The sequence below is a fragment of the Cnephaeus nilssonii genome, assembly GCF_951640355.1.
Source record: "Cnephaeus nilssonii genome assembly, chromosome: 4".
Lineage (NCBI taxonomy): Eukaryota > Metazoa > Chordata > Mammalia > Chiroptera > Vespertilionidae > Cnephaeus > Cnephaeus nilssonii.
The window spans coordinates 33,264,388-33,280,550 of NC_137075.1; the positions used below are offsets into that span (position 1 = coordinate 33,264,388).

The 16,163-nt window shown below is 49.8% G+C and overlaps 2 protein-coding genes across 3 annotated transcripts in view; one reads left to right on the plus strand and one right to left on the minus strand.

Annotated features, from left to right (window-relative positions):
* Positions 1-235: 235 nt before the first annotated feature.
* MRPL52 (mitochondrial ribosomal protein L52) lies at positions 236-11,821 on the minus strand. Of its 2 annotated transcripts, none has more exons than XM_079770005.1 (6): positions 11,673-11,821; positions 5,120-5,269; positions 4,967-5,024; positions 4,818-4,885; positions 1,074-1,138; positions 236-693 (listed from the first exon to the last, which is right to left on the minus strand). In XM_079770005.1, the coding sequence occupies exons 2-6, from the start codon at positions 5,145-5,147 to the stop codon at positions 541-543; spliced, it is 372 nt and encodes a 123-aa protein (XP_079626131.1). In that variant the 5' UTR covers positions 5,148-5,269; positions 11,673-11,821; the 3' UTR covers positions 236-540. The 2 variants fall into 2 exon arrangements, with proteins under 2 accessions (XP_079626131.1, XP_079626130.1); XM_079770004.1 differs by having other exon boundaries at positions 4,967-5,027; positions 11,673-11,820.
* A 1,992-nt stretch (positions 11,822-13,813) lies between these two features.
* SLC7A7 (solute carrier family 7 member 7) overlaps positions 13,814-16,163 on the plus strand; it is a 35,450-nt gene continuing 33,100 nt past the window's right edge. The window contains exon 1 of the mRNA XM_079767877.1: positions 13,814-14,022. The gene's annotated coding sequence lies outside the window, so the exon portion shown is untranslated. The remainder of the gene's footprint in view (positions 14,023-16,163) is intronic.

Here is a 16,163-nt window from a genome sequence, read left to right on the forward strand (position 1 = left end):
AAATTGGGGCCAGGAGGACAGTCCTCTCTCCAATCAATTTATAGGATTCAATCAGAACCAGGGAAACCTCAAGATCCAAATCTTTAAAACATGCAACACCCAAGTCTGGTTCTTCCCATGTCAGCCTTCCCAGTGTTGGTATCCTCTTGGGCCATGTATCTGGTTTAGGAAAACTGACACTAGTTGCTTGCCAAGAAATGGACCTCAGCTGGAAAGTCTTTTTCATAAAAATATTTATTAAATGTGTAACTGTATGCAGACTGAGCTGTGTATAGGTTTCTCAAGGCTTGAATGGTGGCTAAGACCAAGTAAACTGTGGCCCCCTTTTCATGTTTGCAGGGCAGTAACTGCTCAAAGTTGGGCCAGTCCTAAGACCTGCAAAGGAGGGGGTAAATATCCCAGAGCAATGTACCCCTGACCTGGAAGGGAGCCAGGGGTGAGGGCCTGTAGCCAGCCCTTCCAGGCAGTGCTCTTACAACCTGCTCTCCCTGGGGTCCAACAACAACAAAACAGGCTGGGAAAAGAGACAGGAGTGGCTTTTTATTGACGTGGCAGTGGGCTCTGCAGAGCAGCCCCTTTACGTTGAAGAGCATTTTTCTTCCTCTGTTCTTCTTTCTGCAACTTCTCCTGCTGCCTAAGCTGCCATGCCTGTAATCCGGCATCCATTTCCTGTGACAGCAGCACAACGCGTCTCTGAAACAGACAGGAAAACAGTGTGAATCACATCTGGGGCTTGAGCTCTGCACCATATATCCTTTCATTCACAGATCAAAGTCAGAGGTTTCAGCTGGAAAATGACACTGCTGACTGGGGAAGGGGTGGGGCCAGGTCCTGGGATGGGAAGCAGGGGGAAGACAGTAAAATGTGTGGCAGAATGTCTACTACTGGTTCCTGCCCTGGGAGTACCCCCTCTATTCCCTCCTTCTCACAGTACTGTTAAAACCTTGACTGTTAAAACAGTGTGAGGGGTACCTGTTAGCTTAGGTGTCAACACAGCTCAAGACAAATTACAATTGAAACTCTGTCCCTCAGATTACATGCAGGTTGCCCTGGATGGGGCTCTAGCAACTCACTGCAAATTTTTCTCTTTGGGCTTGTCTTCGAAGCTGGCCTTTCATCGGAGGAGCAGGGCGGCCATCTGGAGATAGAAGTGAGAGAAAAGGCATGGCCTGTAGATGTGGCCTGTAGCACCTTGCGAAAGCAGGCAGAAATGAGGGAAAAACCAGTTTCTAGCTTCTCTTTCATTTCACACCCACTGTAAAATTTCCCTAAAACATGTTCCTCATCTTCAAGGGTGAAGTATGCCAGAACCACCAAGAATAAGCTCCTGGGCATTTTCCTATTGTATCTCACTCACCCCTCAATAGCCTGGAATTCAAGGTTCTTTGCAATGCTGAATCACCTGTTTTCTCTTCATAAAGCCCCCACTCAAGCAAACTGATCACAGTTCTACACACCTTGAATCTTTGTTAAATTCCACCTACTCCATAACAAACACCTCTTGCCTTTCCTTCCAGCCAAATTCTCATCCTTAGGCCCACCTCAAGCCCTACCTGTCCCAGAAACCCTTCTCTTAAAACTCTCTTCTGAAAGAAGTGCATATCACAATTTACCATAGCTAAGATTTGCAAACAGCCTAAGTGCCCATCAACAAAGAAACAGATTAAAAAACAGTGGCACATCTACACAATGGAATACTATGCTGCTGTAGAAAAGAAGGAACTCTTAGCATTTGCAAGAGCATGGATGGACCTGGAGATCATTATGCTAAGCGAAATAAGCAAGTCAGAGAAAGATAAATATCACATGATCTCACTCAAATGTGGAATATAGTGAACAACATAAACTAATGAACCAAAATAGATCCAGAGACAGAGAAGCATTGAACTGACTGTCAAACCTCAGAGGGAAGGTGGGGGTAGATCAATCAAAGGACTCGTATGCATGTATATAAGTATTACCAATGGACACAGACACTGGGGGAGGGGAGGGGAGGGCATGTGCTGGGGGGTAGGAGTGGCAGGGGAGAGGTCAATGGGAGAAAAAAATAATATTGTAATAGCTATGTACAGGCTGGGGGGGGGGGTACTTGAAATATCAGGGGGACCACTCTATAAAGGAAAATTGTATGTTTCTCATCACAATAAAAAAGAGGAAAAAAAAAGAAGTGTATATCATTCATTTAATACTCATCTATTTGCCTTGTGACATTTATTGTACTATTGTTTTTTTTATTTAGCCATCTCAAATTGTTTTGGAAAGGAGCAGAGCACTGAAGTGTTATCATTTAATTTTTAAAATGTCCATGCTTTGTTTTCCTAGCTAGACTTTAAGTTCCTTGGGATCAGGGACTGTATTGCTAAGCTTTCACTATAGTGTAGTGTAGGCACATATGCACATAATGAAAATTTCATAAATATCTGCACACTTGCTATAAACTATCTCAAATGGCTTATAATGGAGTTGATAAGGGCATTTTCAACAAAGAAACAGAGTGGACTCTCTGCCCAAATGTTTGAAGGTAAGACAGGTAAGAGATATTATTTACTTATCAATAAAGGGAACCAATGTTGTGTATGCGAGGTGTTTACATTGGTCATTTCATTTTATCCTTACAAGAACCATATGAGTTAGGTATTTTTTACAGATGTGGAAACTGAGAGATACAATTAAGTAACTTGACCAAGACCCACAAAGTTAGCAAGTAGAGAAGCCTGGATTAAGAATCAATTCCAGCCGAAACCAGTTTGGCTCAGTGGATAGAGCGTTGGCCTGCGGACTGAAAGGTCCCAGGTTCGATTCTGGTCAAGGGCATGTACCTTGGTTGCGGGCATATCCCCAATAGAAAGTGTGCAGGAGGCAGCTGATAGATGTTTCTCTCTCATCGATGTTTCTAACTCTCTCTCCCTCTCTGTAAAAAGTCAATAAAATATATATAAAAAAAGAAAAAAAAGAATCAATTCCAGCCCTGGCCAGTTTTGCTCAGTGGATAGAGCGTCAGCCTGAGGACTGAAGGGTTTGATTCCGGTCAAGGGCACATGCCCGGGTTGCGGGCTCAGTCCCCAGTGGGGGGCGTTCAGGAGGCAGCCGATTGATAATTCTCATCATTGGTGTTTCTGTCTCTCTCTCCCTCTCTGAAATCAATAAAAATATTTTTAAAAAAGTTAGCAAGTAGAGAAGCCTGGATTAAGAATCAATTCCAGCCCTAGCCAGTTTGGCTCAGTGGATACAGCATCGGCCCCTGCAGACTGAAGGGTCCTGGGTTTGATTCTGATTCCAATTCCGGTCAAGGGAACGTACCTTGGTTGCAGGCTCAATCCCCAGCCTTGGTCAGGTACGTCCAGGAGGCAACCAATCGATGTATCTCTCTTACATAGATGTTTCTCTCTCTCTGTCTCTCCCCTTCCCTTCCACTATCTCTAAAAATCAATGGAAAAATATGCTCAGGTAAGGATTAACAACAACCAAAAAAGAATCAATTCCAGAGTCTTTCCAATATTCCATACTATTTCAAGAAGATCCTAGTAGCCCTGGCCGGTTTGGCTCAGTGGATAGAGCGTCAGCCTGCGGACTCAAGGGTTCCAGGTTCGATTCTGGTCAAGGGCATGTACCTTGGTTGCGGGCACATCCCCAGTAGGGAGTGTGCAGGAGGCAACTGATCGATGTTTCTAACTCTCTATCCCTCTCCCTTCCTCTCTGTAAAAAATCAATAAAATATATTAAAAAAAAAAGATCCTAGAAATGACAAGTAGAAAAAATATTCACCATCCTCCTCAGGCAGCAACTCTCCGCTTAAGCAAAATCATACTCCTGTAAAATCCAATAGGGTATTAATATTCAGGTCTCTGTGCTGTTGAAGGGGGCCTGGCCTCTGCCCTGTTCTAGTCCTGGCTTTGCTCTTACCTAGTGGGTGATCACAAGCAATTCACATTTCTAGGCCTCAATTTTCCTATCTGTAAACTGGAGTCCTATACGGGCACGAGGAGTGGTTTCAACTTTTCGAAGGTTCTCCCTCCTAGGGCTAATAATTCTTTTATTTTTATTTTACTTTGCGTTTTGTTTATTAAGTGAAGGGAAGAGCCCGGCCTGTGTGGTTCAGTAGTTGAGCATTGACCTATGAACCAGAAGGTCACGCTGGATTCCGGGTAGGTTGGATTCCTGGTCTTCAGGGAACATGCCCGGGTTGGGCTCGGTCCTCAGTGGGGGGTGTGCAGGAGGCAGCCAATCAATTATTCTCTCTCATCACTGATGTTTCTCTCTCTCTCTCCCTCTCCCTTCATCTCTGAAATCATAAATATATATATGTATATATATATTTAATAATAAAGGGAAGAGACCTTTCCGAAGGGCGGACACCATCCTCACTATTCACGTTTCTACTCCTCTCTCTGCGATGCTCCTGTTGGCAGCCGTTCCAGGAGCTCTCCCTGCATTTGGTACCAAATTCTCAATAATGCACTCAGCACAGAGAACTTTCTAAGAACCACACCACCCTTTCAGAAACAGGAAAGTCTTTTCACCCTCTCCCCCGGCATGGCGGGGCGGGGGCGCTCCAAGTCAGAACAGTTTCTGCTTACCTGCACAAGCCTGAAAGACCCCGTCTAGCTTTAGTTCCCATTGGCCTAGTTTGATTCACAAAGTAAACAACAGGGCTTCTTCCCCCGATGACGTTCAATACATAGTTCACTCAGACACACCGCCACCCTGACACCCTCTACCCCACCCCCATCCCCACCCCATCCCCACCCCATCCCCACCCCCCGCTCTCTGCAGGGCGTTCTCTCCGGGTGAAACGATCAGGTCAGATCGGCGCTCACCCGCGTAAGACCAGTCTGGAAGCTCCGTCAGGGGCCCGTAGCCCGAGGGGTTGGCAGCCATGCCCTGCCTGGGTGGAGAAGAACAGTTCGGTTAGGACTCAGCACAGCTTCGGCACCCCCATCCTCCCTTCCCCCAAACCCACACTCACTGCACTCTCCACTGGCTACCCGCCCGAGCCGCCGCGCTGCCGTGCAGCCTCCGGGCACCTGCTGGGAAAACGGCAGAGGCGAGAGAGAGGCCGTGCTGCCAGCCCAGGGGTCCCAGACCCCCGCTCCCCGCGCGGGCTCCCGAGCCCACTTACTGAAGAGCAGAATACCTAGAGCAGCCATGCTGCGGGCGCGGGACCGGAAGTGGGCGTGGCCTCAGTGGCCACGCGCTGCTCTTTGGGAGGAAGTAGGAAGCCGCCATCTTGAACCTGGTTTTCAATCACGGGCCCCGCCATCTTGGGTCACTGTACGGAAGAGAAGGGCGAGATTGCGGCTGGGAGTTTGCGCCAGACCAGTCGGTCATCGCCTGCATCCTCAGTGGTGGATGCTTCCTCAGGGGAAGTTGTGTCCTCTGAACTGTTTCTACGTCTTCCCTGCGGCGGTTCTTTGAAATTTATAGCTTATCTCCGTGGAGTAACATACACGTTACCTTATACTGGCCCTCAGCACTGTAACGTATTTTTCCCAGCCTATGAGTCAAACCTAGAGTGAATCAGAAAGTGCGGGCTTCCGTTTTCACTCATTTATCCAACAGAGACGATTTTTAAAGTATGCTTTTATTGACTTTTTAGAGAGAGAGGAAGGGAGAGAGAATGATTGGCTGCCTCCTGTATGCATCCCAACCATATGTGCCCTGACAGGATTGAACCGGTGACCTTTTGGTGCACCCCACTTATAATGGCAGATCATTATTCTGCCAGTCTATGGAGAGAAGACAATAATCAAATAATCACACATCACTGTAATATTAATTCTGAGAAGTGCCGGGAAGGGAAGTGTGTGATGTTGGTGAAATCAATGGAAACTTAATCTAGAGTAGGTTGTCAAGGCTTTCTTGAGGAAGAAGTAACAAGCTAGGATCTGATTCAATTTTTATAAAAGCAAGCAGCACACATTGCAACAACCTTGTGAGGTAGGTACTAGTAAGTGGCAAATTCAGATCTGTAACTCTTTCCACTTTTTCAATCACTTACTTGCCTTGGCTAAGTCATCCTCAATTTCTTCACTTAAAAAACTTTAGCCCTAGCTGGTTTGGCTCAGTGGATAGAGCGTCAGCCTGTGGACTGAACGGTCCCGGGTTCGGTTCTGGTCAAGGGCTCTATCCAGGTTGCGGGCTCAATCCCAGTAGGGGGCATGCAGGAGGCATGATTCTCTCTCATCATTGATGTTTCTTTTTTTTTTTTTTTAAATTATTTTATTGATTTTTTACAGAGAGGAAGGGAGAGGGATAGAGAGCTAGAAACATCGATGAGAGAGAATCATCGACCAGCTGCCTCCTGCACACCCCCTACCAGGGATGTGCCCGCAGCTAATGTACATGCCCTTGACCGGAATCGAACCTGGGACCTTTCAGTCCGCAGACCGACGCTCTATCCATTGAGCCAAACCGGTTTTGGCTCATCATTGATGTTTCTATCTCTCTCTCCCTCTCCCTTCCTCTCTGAAATCAATAAAAAAATATTTTTTAAAAGTTTAATATATCACATTTGTGCAAACATTTAAAAATTTTTAATTGATCTTTTTAGAGAGGGGGGGGGTGAGAGAAAAAACACATTGATTTCTTGTTCCACTTCTGCATTCATTGGTTGATTCTTTGTTAAAAAATTATCATTTCCTTCTGCAAGACTGGAAACTTTTTCCACAGGAGGTGCCTCTGAACTGTGCTTTGAAAGAGGGGAAGGGTGGATCCTAGTTTAAGAAGTAAAAGAAGCTATTTTGATAACAATAAGAATAGTATAGGCTAGGGCTGAACCAGAAGGGACGGGGACAAAAGAAACTTGGCTATAAAACACCAGATGGACCCAAAAAATTAAGCAAGGGAAATAAGGCAATAGAGTACCATTGTTATCTTACATTCATACACTCAATTTTCACTTATCAAAAAACACTTGTATATAAATGATTCCTACAACTTTCATAATAAACCTGTAAAGTAGGTAAGACAGCCCAGGAAGTAATCATTTATACAGATTGTTTGTAGTTTTCAGAGATCAGGAAATTGAACCAAAATATGGCTGTGGATTTATTGTTTTACAGTTGCAATAACCACTGAGTGACACCTTTCCTAAGCTGGGCTCCACGTGCCTTTGGCAGGTTCTGAGATAGACAACTGAGGCAGACAGCACTGGAATCCCATTACATAGTTTATAGTTGGGGAATCAAGTAGTAGAAGCCAAGCATTGGAAAAATAACCTCAGTGTCAACATTCACGATTGGCAAGAAAGGTGACAGGCTGGCACTACCACCAATGCTATCCTATCTAATAAAAGAATAACATGCAAATTGACCATACCTCTGCTACACCCACCAGTCACACCCACCAGCCAATCAGGAGTGAGCATGCAAATTAACCCAAACCAAGATGGCTGCGGCCATGGAGAGATCAGGAGGCTTGGGTTTCCCCGGCAATGGAGGAAGCCAAGCTTTCCGCCTGCCCTGGCCTGCCTTGGCCTCCGCTTAAGGCTACAAAGTTTCAATTATAGAAGATAAATAAATCCCAACAAAAATGGCGGCAGCCACAGAGCTGGAGAGAGCAGGAGGCTTGGCTCCGCTCAAGGATACAAAGTTTCAATTATAGAAGATAAATAAATCCCAGATACCAGGGCCTCCACTTTGGTTGCCGGGGGGCATGGCCAGCCTGCAAACCACCACAGGCCCCTTGCTCAGGCCACCCCATGCCCAAAGGGAACCCCCACCCTGATCTGGGACACCCTTCAGAGCAAACCATCTGGCCTCCACCCGTGCACCAGGCCTCTATCCCATCTAATAAAAGAGTAATATGCAAATTGACCATCACTCCAACACACAAAGATGGCTGCCCCCATGTGGTCAAAGATCCTGCCCCCATATGGACACAAGATGGCCACCACAAGATGGCCAGCAGGGGAGGGCAGTTGGGAGGGACCAGGTCTGCAAGGGAGGGCAGTTGTGGGTGATCAGGCCAGCAGGGGAGAGCAGTTGGGGGCTATCAAGCCTGCAGGGGAGGGAAGTTAGGGGTGACCAGGCCGGCAGAGGAGGGAAGTTGGGGGCAACTAGGCCTGCAGGGAAGGGCAGTTGGGGGGGACCCAGGCCTACAGGGGAGGGCAGTTAGGGGTGATCATGCCTGCAGGGGAGGGCAGTTAGGGGTGACCAGGCCTGCAGGGGAGGGCAGTTAGTGGCAATCAGGCTGGCAGGGGAGTGGTTAGGGGGTGATCAGGCTGGCAGGCAGAAGCGGTTAGGGGCAATCAGGAAGGCAGGCAGGCGAGCAGTTAGGAGCCAGCAGTCCTGGATTGTGAGAGGGATGTCCGACTGCCCGTTTAGGCCTGATCCTACCTAGATCGGGCCTAAACGGGCAGTCGGACATCCCTCAAGGGGTCCCAGATTGGAGAGGGTGCAGGCTGGGCTGAGGTACACAACCCCCGTGTACGAATTTCGTGCACCGGGCCTCTAGTATCTTTATAATGTTTGTAGAACCGAACCAGCAACATTCCTTTATTCTAGTAGCTCACACAGTAGGGGACACCACTGATTTGTAAAATAAAAAATAGGGTATATGCATTAAAGTGCACAAATAGGGTGGGTGGACACTGTGAATTCCACATGCAGAAGTGAACACATGTAATACCCGAATAGCTGTGGGAATAAAGGAGCTAGAGCTGGAGAACTCTGGGGGCAGGATAGGAAGTTTGACTAGGAAAACTGGGAAATATGGAAGGGAAAAGGTCTTGGGAAGGAAGACAAGTTCAGCCTTTGACGTGGTTGTTTTGATGTGGCAGGGTGACAATCCATGGGTTGTAAATAGCAGGAATTATGAGTGAGGATTTTGAGAAAGAGGGAGAGAGAGAGAGAGAAAGAGAGAGAGAGAGAGAGAGAGAGAGAGAGAGAGAGAGAGAGAGAACTAGTACTGACAGTTAACATTGGCCAGGCAAATTAGGTGCTTTTTTAACCATTGTGATGAATAATGATGATGTTGGAGAAAGAGCATAAGTAAAGCTGATGGGGGGAGGGGGTTGCCAATTCCACCTCATTTTGCATACTCTTCCCCTTTTTGCATGCTTGTGACCAAATTCTAAGGTTGGGGAAATGTCTTATTTCACATTCCTTCCGTATCTTCCTTCTTAGGACAGCTCAAGACCAAATCACTGTCACACTCAGCAAGAAGTGTGGAAATTGCCCTCACCAGTGTTCTCAGTGGTTAAAGAGTTGCCCCAGGCACTGAAGGGTCATGGGTTTGACTTCCGGTCAAGGGCATGTACCTGGGTTGCAGGCTTGATCCCTGCCCTGGCTGGGGCAACGGATGTGTGTGTGTGTGTGTGTGTGTGTGTGTGTGTGTGTGTGTGTCTGTCTCTCCTTCCCTCCCTTCCACTCTCTCTAAAAAGCAATGGAAAAAATATCCTCGGATGAGGATTAATAAACAAACAGAAAAGTGTGGGAATTGATGGCTAGAAACCACCAACCCACACAATACATTGCTGTGCATGTTATCCTTTTGCACTCGGATGTCGAGTGTGACTCCACACGGTTAGCATTAGAATAAAGGAATCGAGAAAAAAGCAAGCGAGTGCAAAGGGTTATTTTATTACATAATTTATTGTAACATATTCCTTTTTCTTTTCCCATGGCTGTCAAGTCCCTGCTAAATTAGTATGACCTCGGACTACACTACTTTTTAAAAAAATATCTTTTCATTGATTTCAGAGAGGAAGGAAGGGAGGGGTAGAAACATCAATGATGAGAGAGAATCATTGATTGGCTGCCTCCTACAGGTCCCCTACTGGGGACCGAGCCCATAACCCCAGCATGTGCCTTTGACAGGAATGGAACCCGGGACCCTCCAGTCCGCAAGCCGATGCTCTATCCACTGAGCTAAACCAACTAGGGCTACACTTTTTTCTTTCTTTCTTCCTTCCTTTCTTCCTTCCTTCCTTTCTTTCTTTTTTTTTTTTTAAAAATATTTTATTGAGTTTTTACAGAGAGGAAGGGAGAGGGGGAGGGATAGAGAGTTAGAAACATAGATGAGAGAGAAACATCGATCAGCTGCCTCCTGCACACCTCCTCTGGGGATGTGTCCGCAACCAAGGTACATGCCCTTGACCGGAATCGAACCCGGGACCCTTCAGTCTGCAGGCCGGTGCTCCATTCACTGAGCCAAACCAGTTAGGGCTACACTACTTTTTCTTGCCTGATAGCTTTGAAGTCTCTTTAGCAGGGTGCTTTTTCCCCAGGCTGGTCTTGAAGGAGGGTGGCTCTGTGAATCTCTGCAGAGGAGCAATGTTGGCTTTGAAACTGCAAAGCGAGACTGTCCAAAAGGTATACAAAAAAAAGGTAACTATTGCCGAAACCGGTTTGGCTCGGTGGATAGAGCGTCGGCCTGTGGACTCAAGTGTCCCAGGTTCGATTCCGGTCAAGGGCATGTACCTTAGTTGCGGGCACATCCCCAGTAGGGTGTGTGCAAGAGGCAGCTGATCGATGTTTCTCTCTCATTGATGTTTCTAACTCTATCCCTCTCTCTTCCTCTCTGTAAAAAATCAATAAAATATATTAAAAAAAAAGGTAACTATTATTTATAAGTCATCCTTTAGCCTTAAAACATGTGGAAGCTTTTCCAAATGCCTTTTTTGAACTCGCCCAGCAAATCCCTCTATTGTGGGGTCCACGCTGCTTTGCTTCTAAGACTCCTCAGATTGAAAGGTGCTTTGGTGGCTCCGGCCTCCCGGGCACCCTCAGCCCGAACATTTTTTGTTAAGTGCTGCCTCCTGGCGGCGGCTCTACTGCCCGACACCCATCAGGCCCGGCGGAGACCACTTTCCTTAATTTGGGATCTCCAAACTGACGCAACAGCTCCCCCGAGGGGGCGGGGAGCGGAGAACCGGGGCCGGAGACGCCCTTCCGGGAGACCCCTCCCCGGGCTCCGGTCGCGCGCGGTTCGCTCTTCCCTCCGCTCGGGCTTTGCAGTCCGGAGCCCCTCACAGCTGCAGCCGCTCGTCTCGGGGCCGGAGGCGGGGTTGCCCGGGTTTGGGGCTCTCGCCCAGACCCCCGTCGGGCCGCCCGCCCGAGCGGGATTGGCAGGGAGGGAAGAGGGAGCTGAGCGTTTGGGGCGGAGGACGCGCCGCGGGGTGCCCGCGGTCACTTTCCTTTCCGAGGGGCCGGGAGAAGGCCGGGGGCGGGTTACGGGGCCCCCCGGTTCTCGCCCTTTGCGCCCTGCGCGGATACCCACCACAACCCCCTCTTGTAGCGCTTCCCGGAGCCCGGGAGGCAACGGAAGGGACGCCGGGTGCAGTGGGGTCCAGGCGCCCCAAGGCAGAACCGCGTTCGGCCCCCGCAGCTAGACCTGTGCATCCGGGAAGACCGGCCTCCCGACGGGAACCGAGGGCGGGCGGGGCAGGGTCGGGGTCTGGGGAGGCGCGATCCCAGGGCCGCGGCCGCGGAACTACAGAGGCGGCGGGGCCGGGGGCCGGGGCCGGGGCCGGGCCGGGAGTGTGGCTGGGTGGGGAAAGCGGGGGAGAGGGGCAAAGGTGAACAGCGGCCCGCGGCCGGGCGGGGGCGGAGGCGAGTGGGGACGGGGCGAGGGCCGCCGGGGAGGGCAGAGAGAGCTGAGGGCGGGGAGCCGGGAGCGGGGTCTGCCAAGAGCTCATGCCTAAGGGTGGGCTCCACTCTGCTCGAACCCACCTGCTGCGTTTGCGTGGACCTGCGCGCTCCCCGCTCTGCCGTCTCCTCCGCCCTTTCCCCGCCGCGCGGCCGCCGCACTTTGCTCTCCTGGCATCCGGAGGGGTCACCCGAGCCTGGGTGTGCGACCGAGCACCGAGCTTTCCGGATGTGCGAGAGCGCAGGAGAGGAGGGCCTTTTGGTTTTCCTACTAATGAAACAAAAAGTCCGTTTCAGATCATTCTAGGCCCCCCAGTAAACCCGAACATTATACCTTCCCCTTCTTTCAACCCGTTACTCTAAAGAAGAACCAACACTTCCAAATACTCCTTGCTTAGGAGCCAGAGCAGCAGCAGCTTCTTCAGGTGGGCCAGAGGGCAAGTTCAAGGGCATTCCCAGAGCCGGGCCGCTAGGAAATCAGTGTGTGTGTGTGTATGTGAGGGAGGACAACATTGTTCATTCCTTCATTTATTCTTCCAGCAAACATGTCTTGGTCTACATGTGCCCTGTACTGGGCATAAAGCTCTGGTGGTGCGTGCATTCTAGTGAGGAAGTCGACAACCAATGAACTCCCAACTCCATTGAACTCCCAACTCAGGAGTGGTAGTGAGTGCCCTTGAAGAAAAGTCAAGCATGTAGCTTCTTCAGAGACTCCCCAGGAAGGACTCTGCTAGGTGGTGTTTAAACACAGACCTGAATGGAGTGAAGGAATGAACAATATCTCTGGGAAGAAGGTTCCAGGCAGAGGAAACAGCAATTGTAAAAGCTCTTGTCAGGAGCATGCTTGTGTGGCAGCAGCAGGGCCAGCGTGGCTGGAGTGGAGTGAAGAGGGTGGGGGGGCGGGGGGGGGGGCAGAGCCGAGGGGCAGCTGCAGACTTTCCAGGACTTCCCTCATTTACAAGTTGGACCTGACCCCAGAGTAGGATAAAGGGGTTGGCCAGCCGGGCAGCAGCCTGGGTCTAAAAGGGCACTAAATGATTCTGGGAGTAATTCAGACATCTGGTGCCAGTGAACTCTGATTTCTGTCTGTCTCTTGGTGAACTGTAAGTTGGCTCCCATCCACTGAGAGATCCTTAACAACTGCTTACCTGGACAGCCTGTCTCCAGAATAATTTTGCAACATGCAGGTACAGGTATAAGCTGCACGATGTAGTCCTGTGACCAGCTTTCAGTTGCCTAAAGGCAGCAGTCACAGCTGGAATTCTAAGAATGCACCATACCCTGTGAAGTGCCACTCCCTGAGAGAGATTTATGCTGTATCTACATTAAAAAAAATACTTTAAATTGATTTTTAGAGGAAGGGAGAGGGAGAGGGAGAGAGACATCAATGTGAGAATGCAACATCGATGGGCTGCCTACTACATGAGCCCCTCCCCCCCCCCCCCCCCCCGCCAGGAATTGAGCCTGAAATCTGGGCATGTGCCCTGACCAGGAATTGAACTGGCAAACTTGGGTGCATGGGATGATACTCAACCAACTGAGCCACACTGGCCAGGGCTGTATCTACATTTTAAATAGTTTAACATGGTGACCAAGAAGTTGTCTGCTTCAGAAAGTGTATGTAATGAATTCATGTAATAAGTTCTAATTTTGAATCGAAAGAATGAGGCTAACAGTTTTTATTCCCAGAGAGTCGTAGTTCCCTACTTTTGTTAAATAAACATGCAACAAATATTTAAATAATCCTGGTTTGGAGGGGTGCCAACTCATTAGCCCTGTGCCAGGCCACCTGGGGGGGCCTTCCTTCGCAACACACACATCACCTGAGCCAACTGGGGGCCTGAGCTGTGAGTGGGCTTGCTCAGCGTTTAGGTATGCGCTCACCTGTACCCCCACAAGTGACATTCCTCGGCATGCATTGCTTTACACAGGGGCTGACATGGCACTGAGACAAGAGGTGAGGCCACAGGGGTCCATTATTGCCCTAGCCATGGAGCCTATGCCCTCCGCAGGACCAAGGACAGTATTCCAGGGGGCGATGCAGAGGAAATGGGATTATGGGGAAGAGCTGTAAAGGCCCTGAGAAGGGCACTGCAAGTCCCTGGGAATAAATGTAGGGCAACAAGGAAGTTCGGGGGGCTGAGGTAGGGAAGAGGAGGAGCCTAGAGGGGGGCGGGCAGGCTTTGAGGTCTTCTGGGTCCCAGCTCCAGCCCGTCCTCCAGGCCCCTCCCCGCTGCCGCTGCTGGCCAGAGTCACACATATGTTTTCCTGTTTTTCATTTGGTCGGCACCCTCTGCCTTTTCTGCTCCCCAGAGTCAACAGCTGCTGCAGCTCCAGCCATACCCTGGTGCCCCTTCTTAGCACCTTCCCTCCCCCTAGTCCCAGCGTGCTGGTAGCCCCTCCTCCTCGCACCTGCCCAAAGGGCAAGGGACAGGTAAGAGGTGGGAGTCGGGGACAATGGGTGAGAGGGGAAGTGCAGGAGGAGGATGGAGCGTCCTGAAAATGGACTGATGGAGGAGACTCCTGTTTCCTGGTCCTGGCTCTGACCCCCCTAGGCAGAGCCCTCTGCCCAGAGACTTCAGCCCTACGTTAGTGGGAGTCCTGGCCACAGGAGTAAACAATTTCTTGTTTCACTTTTTTAAAAAGGGGCTGTCGTAGCCACAGTGGAGCATAGAAAAACAAATGGAGAGCAGGGGAGGGAGGAGCTGAGCGTCCAGCCTGGGGTGATGGGGCAATCTAGCTGTACCAGAGTGTATCTGTTTTCCGTTTCTGTTGTTAGGGAGGCAGCACAGACCAGTTGGAGCTAGGAAGGCAGGACCTGGGGTCCCTGGGGGAGAAAGTATCTGCTCACATTTAGCTCCCTGCGCATGACTGAGGAGCCAAGTCCCTGAGCTGTGTGCTGGTTCCTGGAGGAAGGGTGTTTGGTGTTGCCATTCATGGGTAGGGTCAGGGCAAGGGGTTCCACTGGCTGCTGTGCCAGGCACTGCATACTGGGGGCCCTGCCACCTGTGTTTCCCGAACCCCTGAACTGCAGCCTCCCCCACAGGCTGTAGGATGTGTGCGGTCCTGTAATCTCCACTAGGTCCCGAATGCACGTCAGCCAGGGGAAGAAGGCAAGGGGTGCTGCGTATCTGGAACGCCTTTATCTCACGGGGCTCCAGACTCTGCAGAGTTCTCTAAAGAGCCCTTTAGGAGAGGCCCTGCTGGTCCCAGGCTGCCTGACTGGTGGAAGCCGTACCCTGGGAACCAGGGTCTCAGGGAGGGATGTGAGCTGCCAAAGATGGTGCTTTCTGCCCACAGCGCTGGTGCTGGGCGGTGGTTGAGAAAAGAGGGGGCATCTTTTCCATGAAGGGTAGCCACCTCTACCCAGTTGGTGTGGCCAGTGGAGCGCAGGCTAGGATGAGGGTCTACCTGTAGCATTCCTGGTGAGTCCGCCAGGGTATGCTGTTGGCTGGAGTGTCCCAGGATTCTCAGAGGAGTCTTTCACCTTTCAGGTACCACTACCCGGGAACTCACCCCACAGGCTTCTCTCCCACTTTCCCTCGTGCTCCCTCCTTCCTTTATCCCGCCTTCATTGCTTTTTTTTTTTTTTTTAACGTTCCATTAGGACACATGCCCACCCCTTGGTGCCAGTGAATTTGGTCTTAAAAGGGCAGGCATGATGATGTATTTCCACGTGCCTTGTTTGCTTTAGCAGTGGGCACCCTGGCCAGGGCAGTGCTGCCAAGGGGACTTGTAATCCCCTGCAAAGAGAGAGGAAGGGGAGGAGCAGCCAGGAAGGAGATGGATGGGCTTTGTTGGAAGGTCTAGGCTTTGGGGTGAAGGAGGGCAGAGGCTTTCTTCTTAATGTAATCACTGCCTCCTCTAGATAACTCATTTAGGGAGCCATCAGAAATGCCTTCTTGTCTGAGGAAGGCCTAGAGGCTGGGCGGGGGGCGGGGGGGGGGGGGCTTGGGGAGGTATGGCAGTGCCAGTTAAGATCTTGGGCTCTATTGGCTAGCCTCCCTCACTAGTTTGCCACCCTGGCATGGGATTTAGTGCCTGCCTTAAGGGACTGCAGGGAGGATTAAATGAGATCAGGCATTTAGGTGCTTAGCAGTGTGTCTGGCCCCGATGAGTGCTCAATAAATGACAGCTATTATAGGAGTATTTAGGGGGCACCTGGGAGAGAAGGGCAGTCTCCTCTGGTCAGATTTGTGGACATAAGAAATGTCCAAACCTGTAGAGAAATATATATATATATATATATATATATATATATATATATATATATATATATAAATAAATATATATATATATATATATATATATAATTTCAGAGAAGAAGAGAGAGGGATAGAGAGATAGAAACATCAATGATGAAAGAGAATCATTGATAGGGAACCTCCTGCATGTCCCACACTGGGGATTGAGCCCTCAACCCATGCATGTACCCTGATCGGGAATCGAACTGTGGCATGCTGGTTCATACATAGGTTGAAGCTCAACCACTGAGCCATGCTGGCCAGGCAGACCTATAGAGAATTTTTATGAGTTTACTTGGGCCAAACTGGCAACATATGCCAGGGAAGCAAG

Bases quoted from the DNA above. Each gene is read 5' to 3' on its own strand.
- MRPL52 (XM_079770004.1), bottom strand. From the start codon at position 5,147: ATGGCTGCTCTAGGTATTCTGCTCTTCA. The intron at 1,139-4,817 runs GTGAGCGCCGAT...TTCTATCTCCAG, and splicing joins TCCAGACTGGTCTTACGCGG to ATGGCCGCCCTGCTCCTCCG. The intron at 694-1,073 runs GTGAGTTGCTAG...TGTCTGTTTCAG, and splicing joins CCCAAAGAGAAAAATTTGCA to AGACGCGTTGTGCTGCTGTC.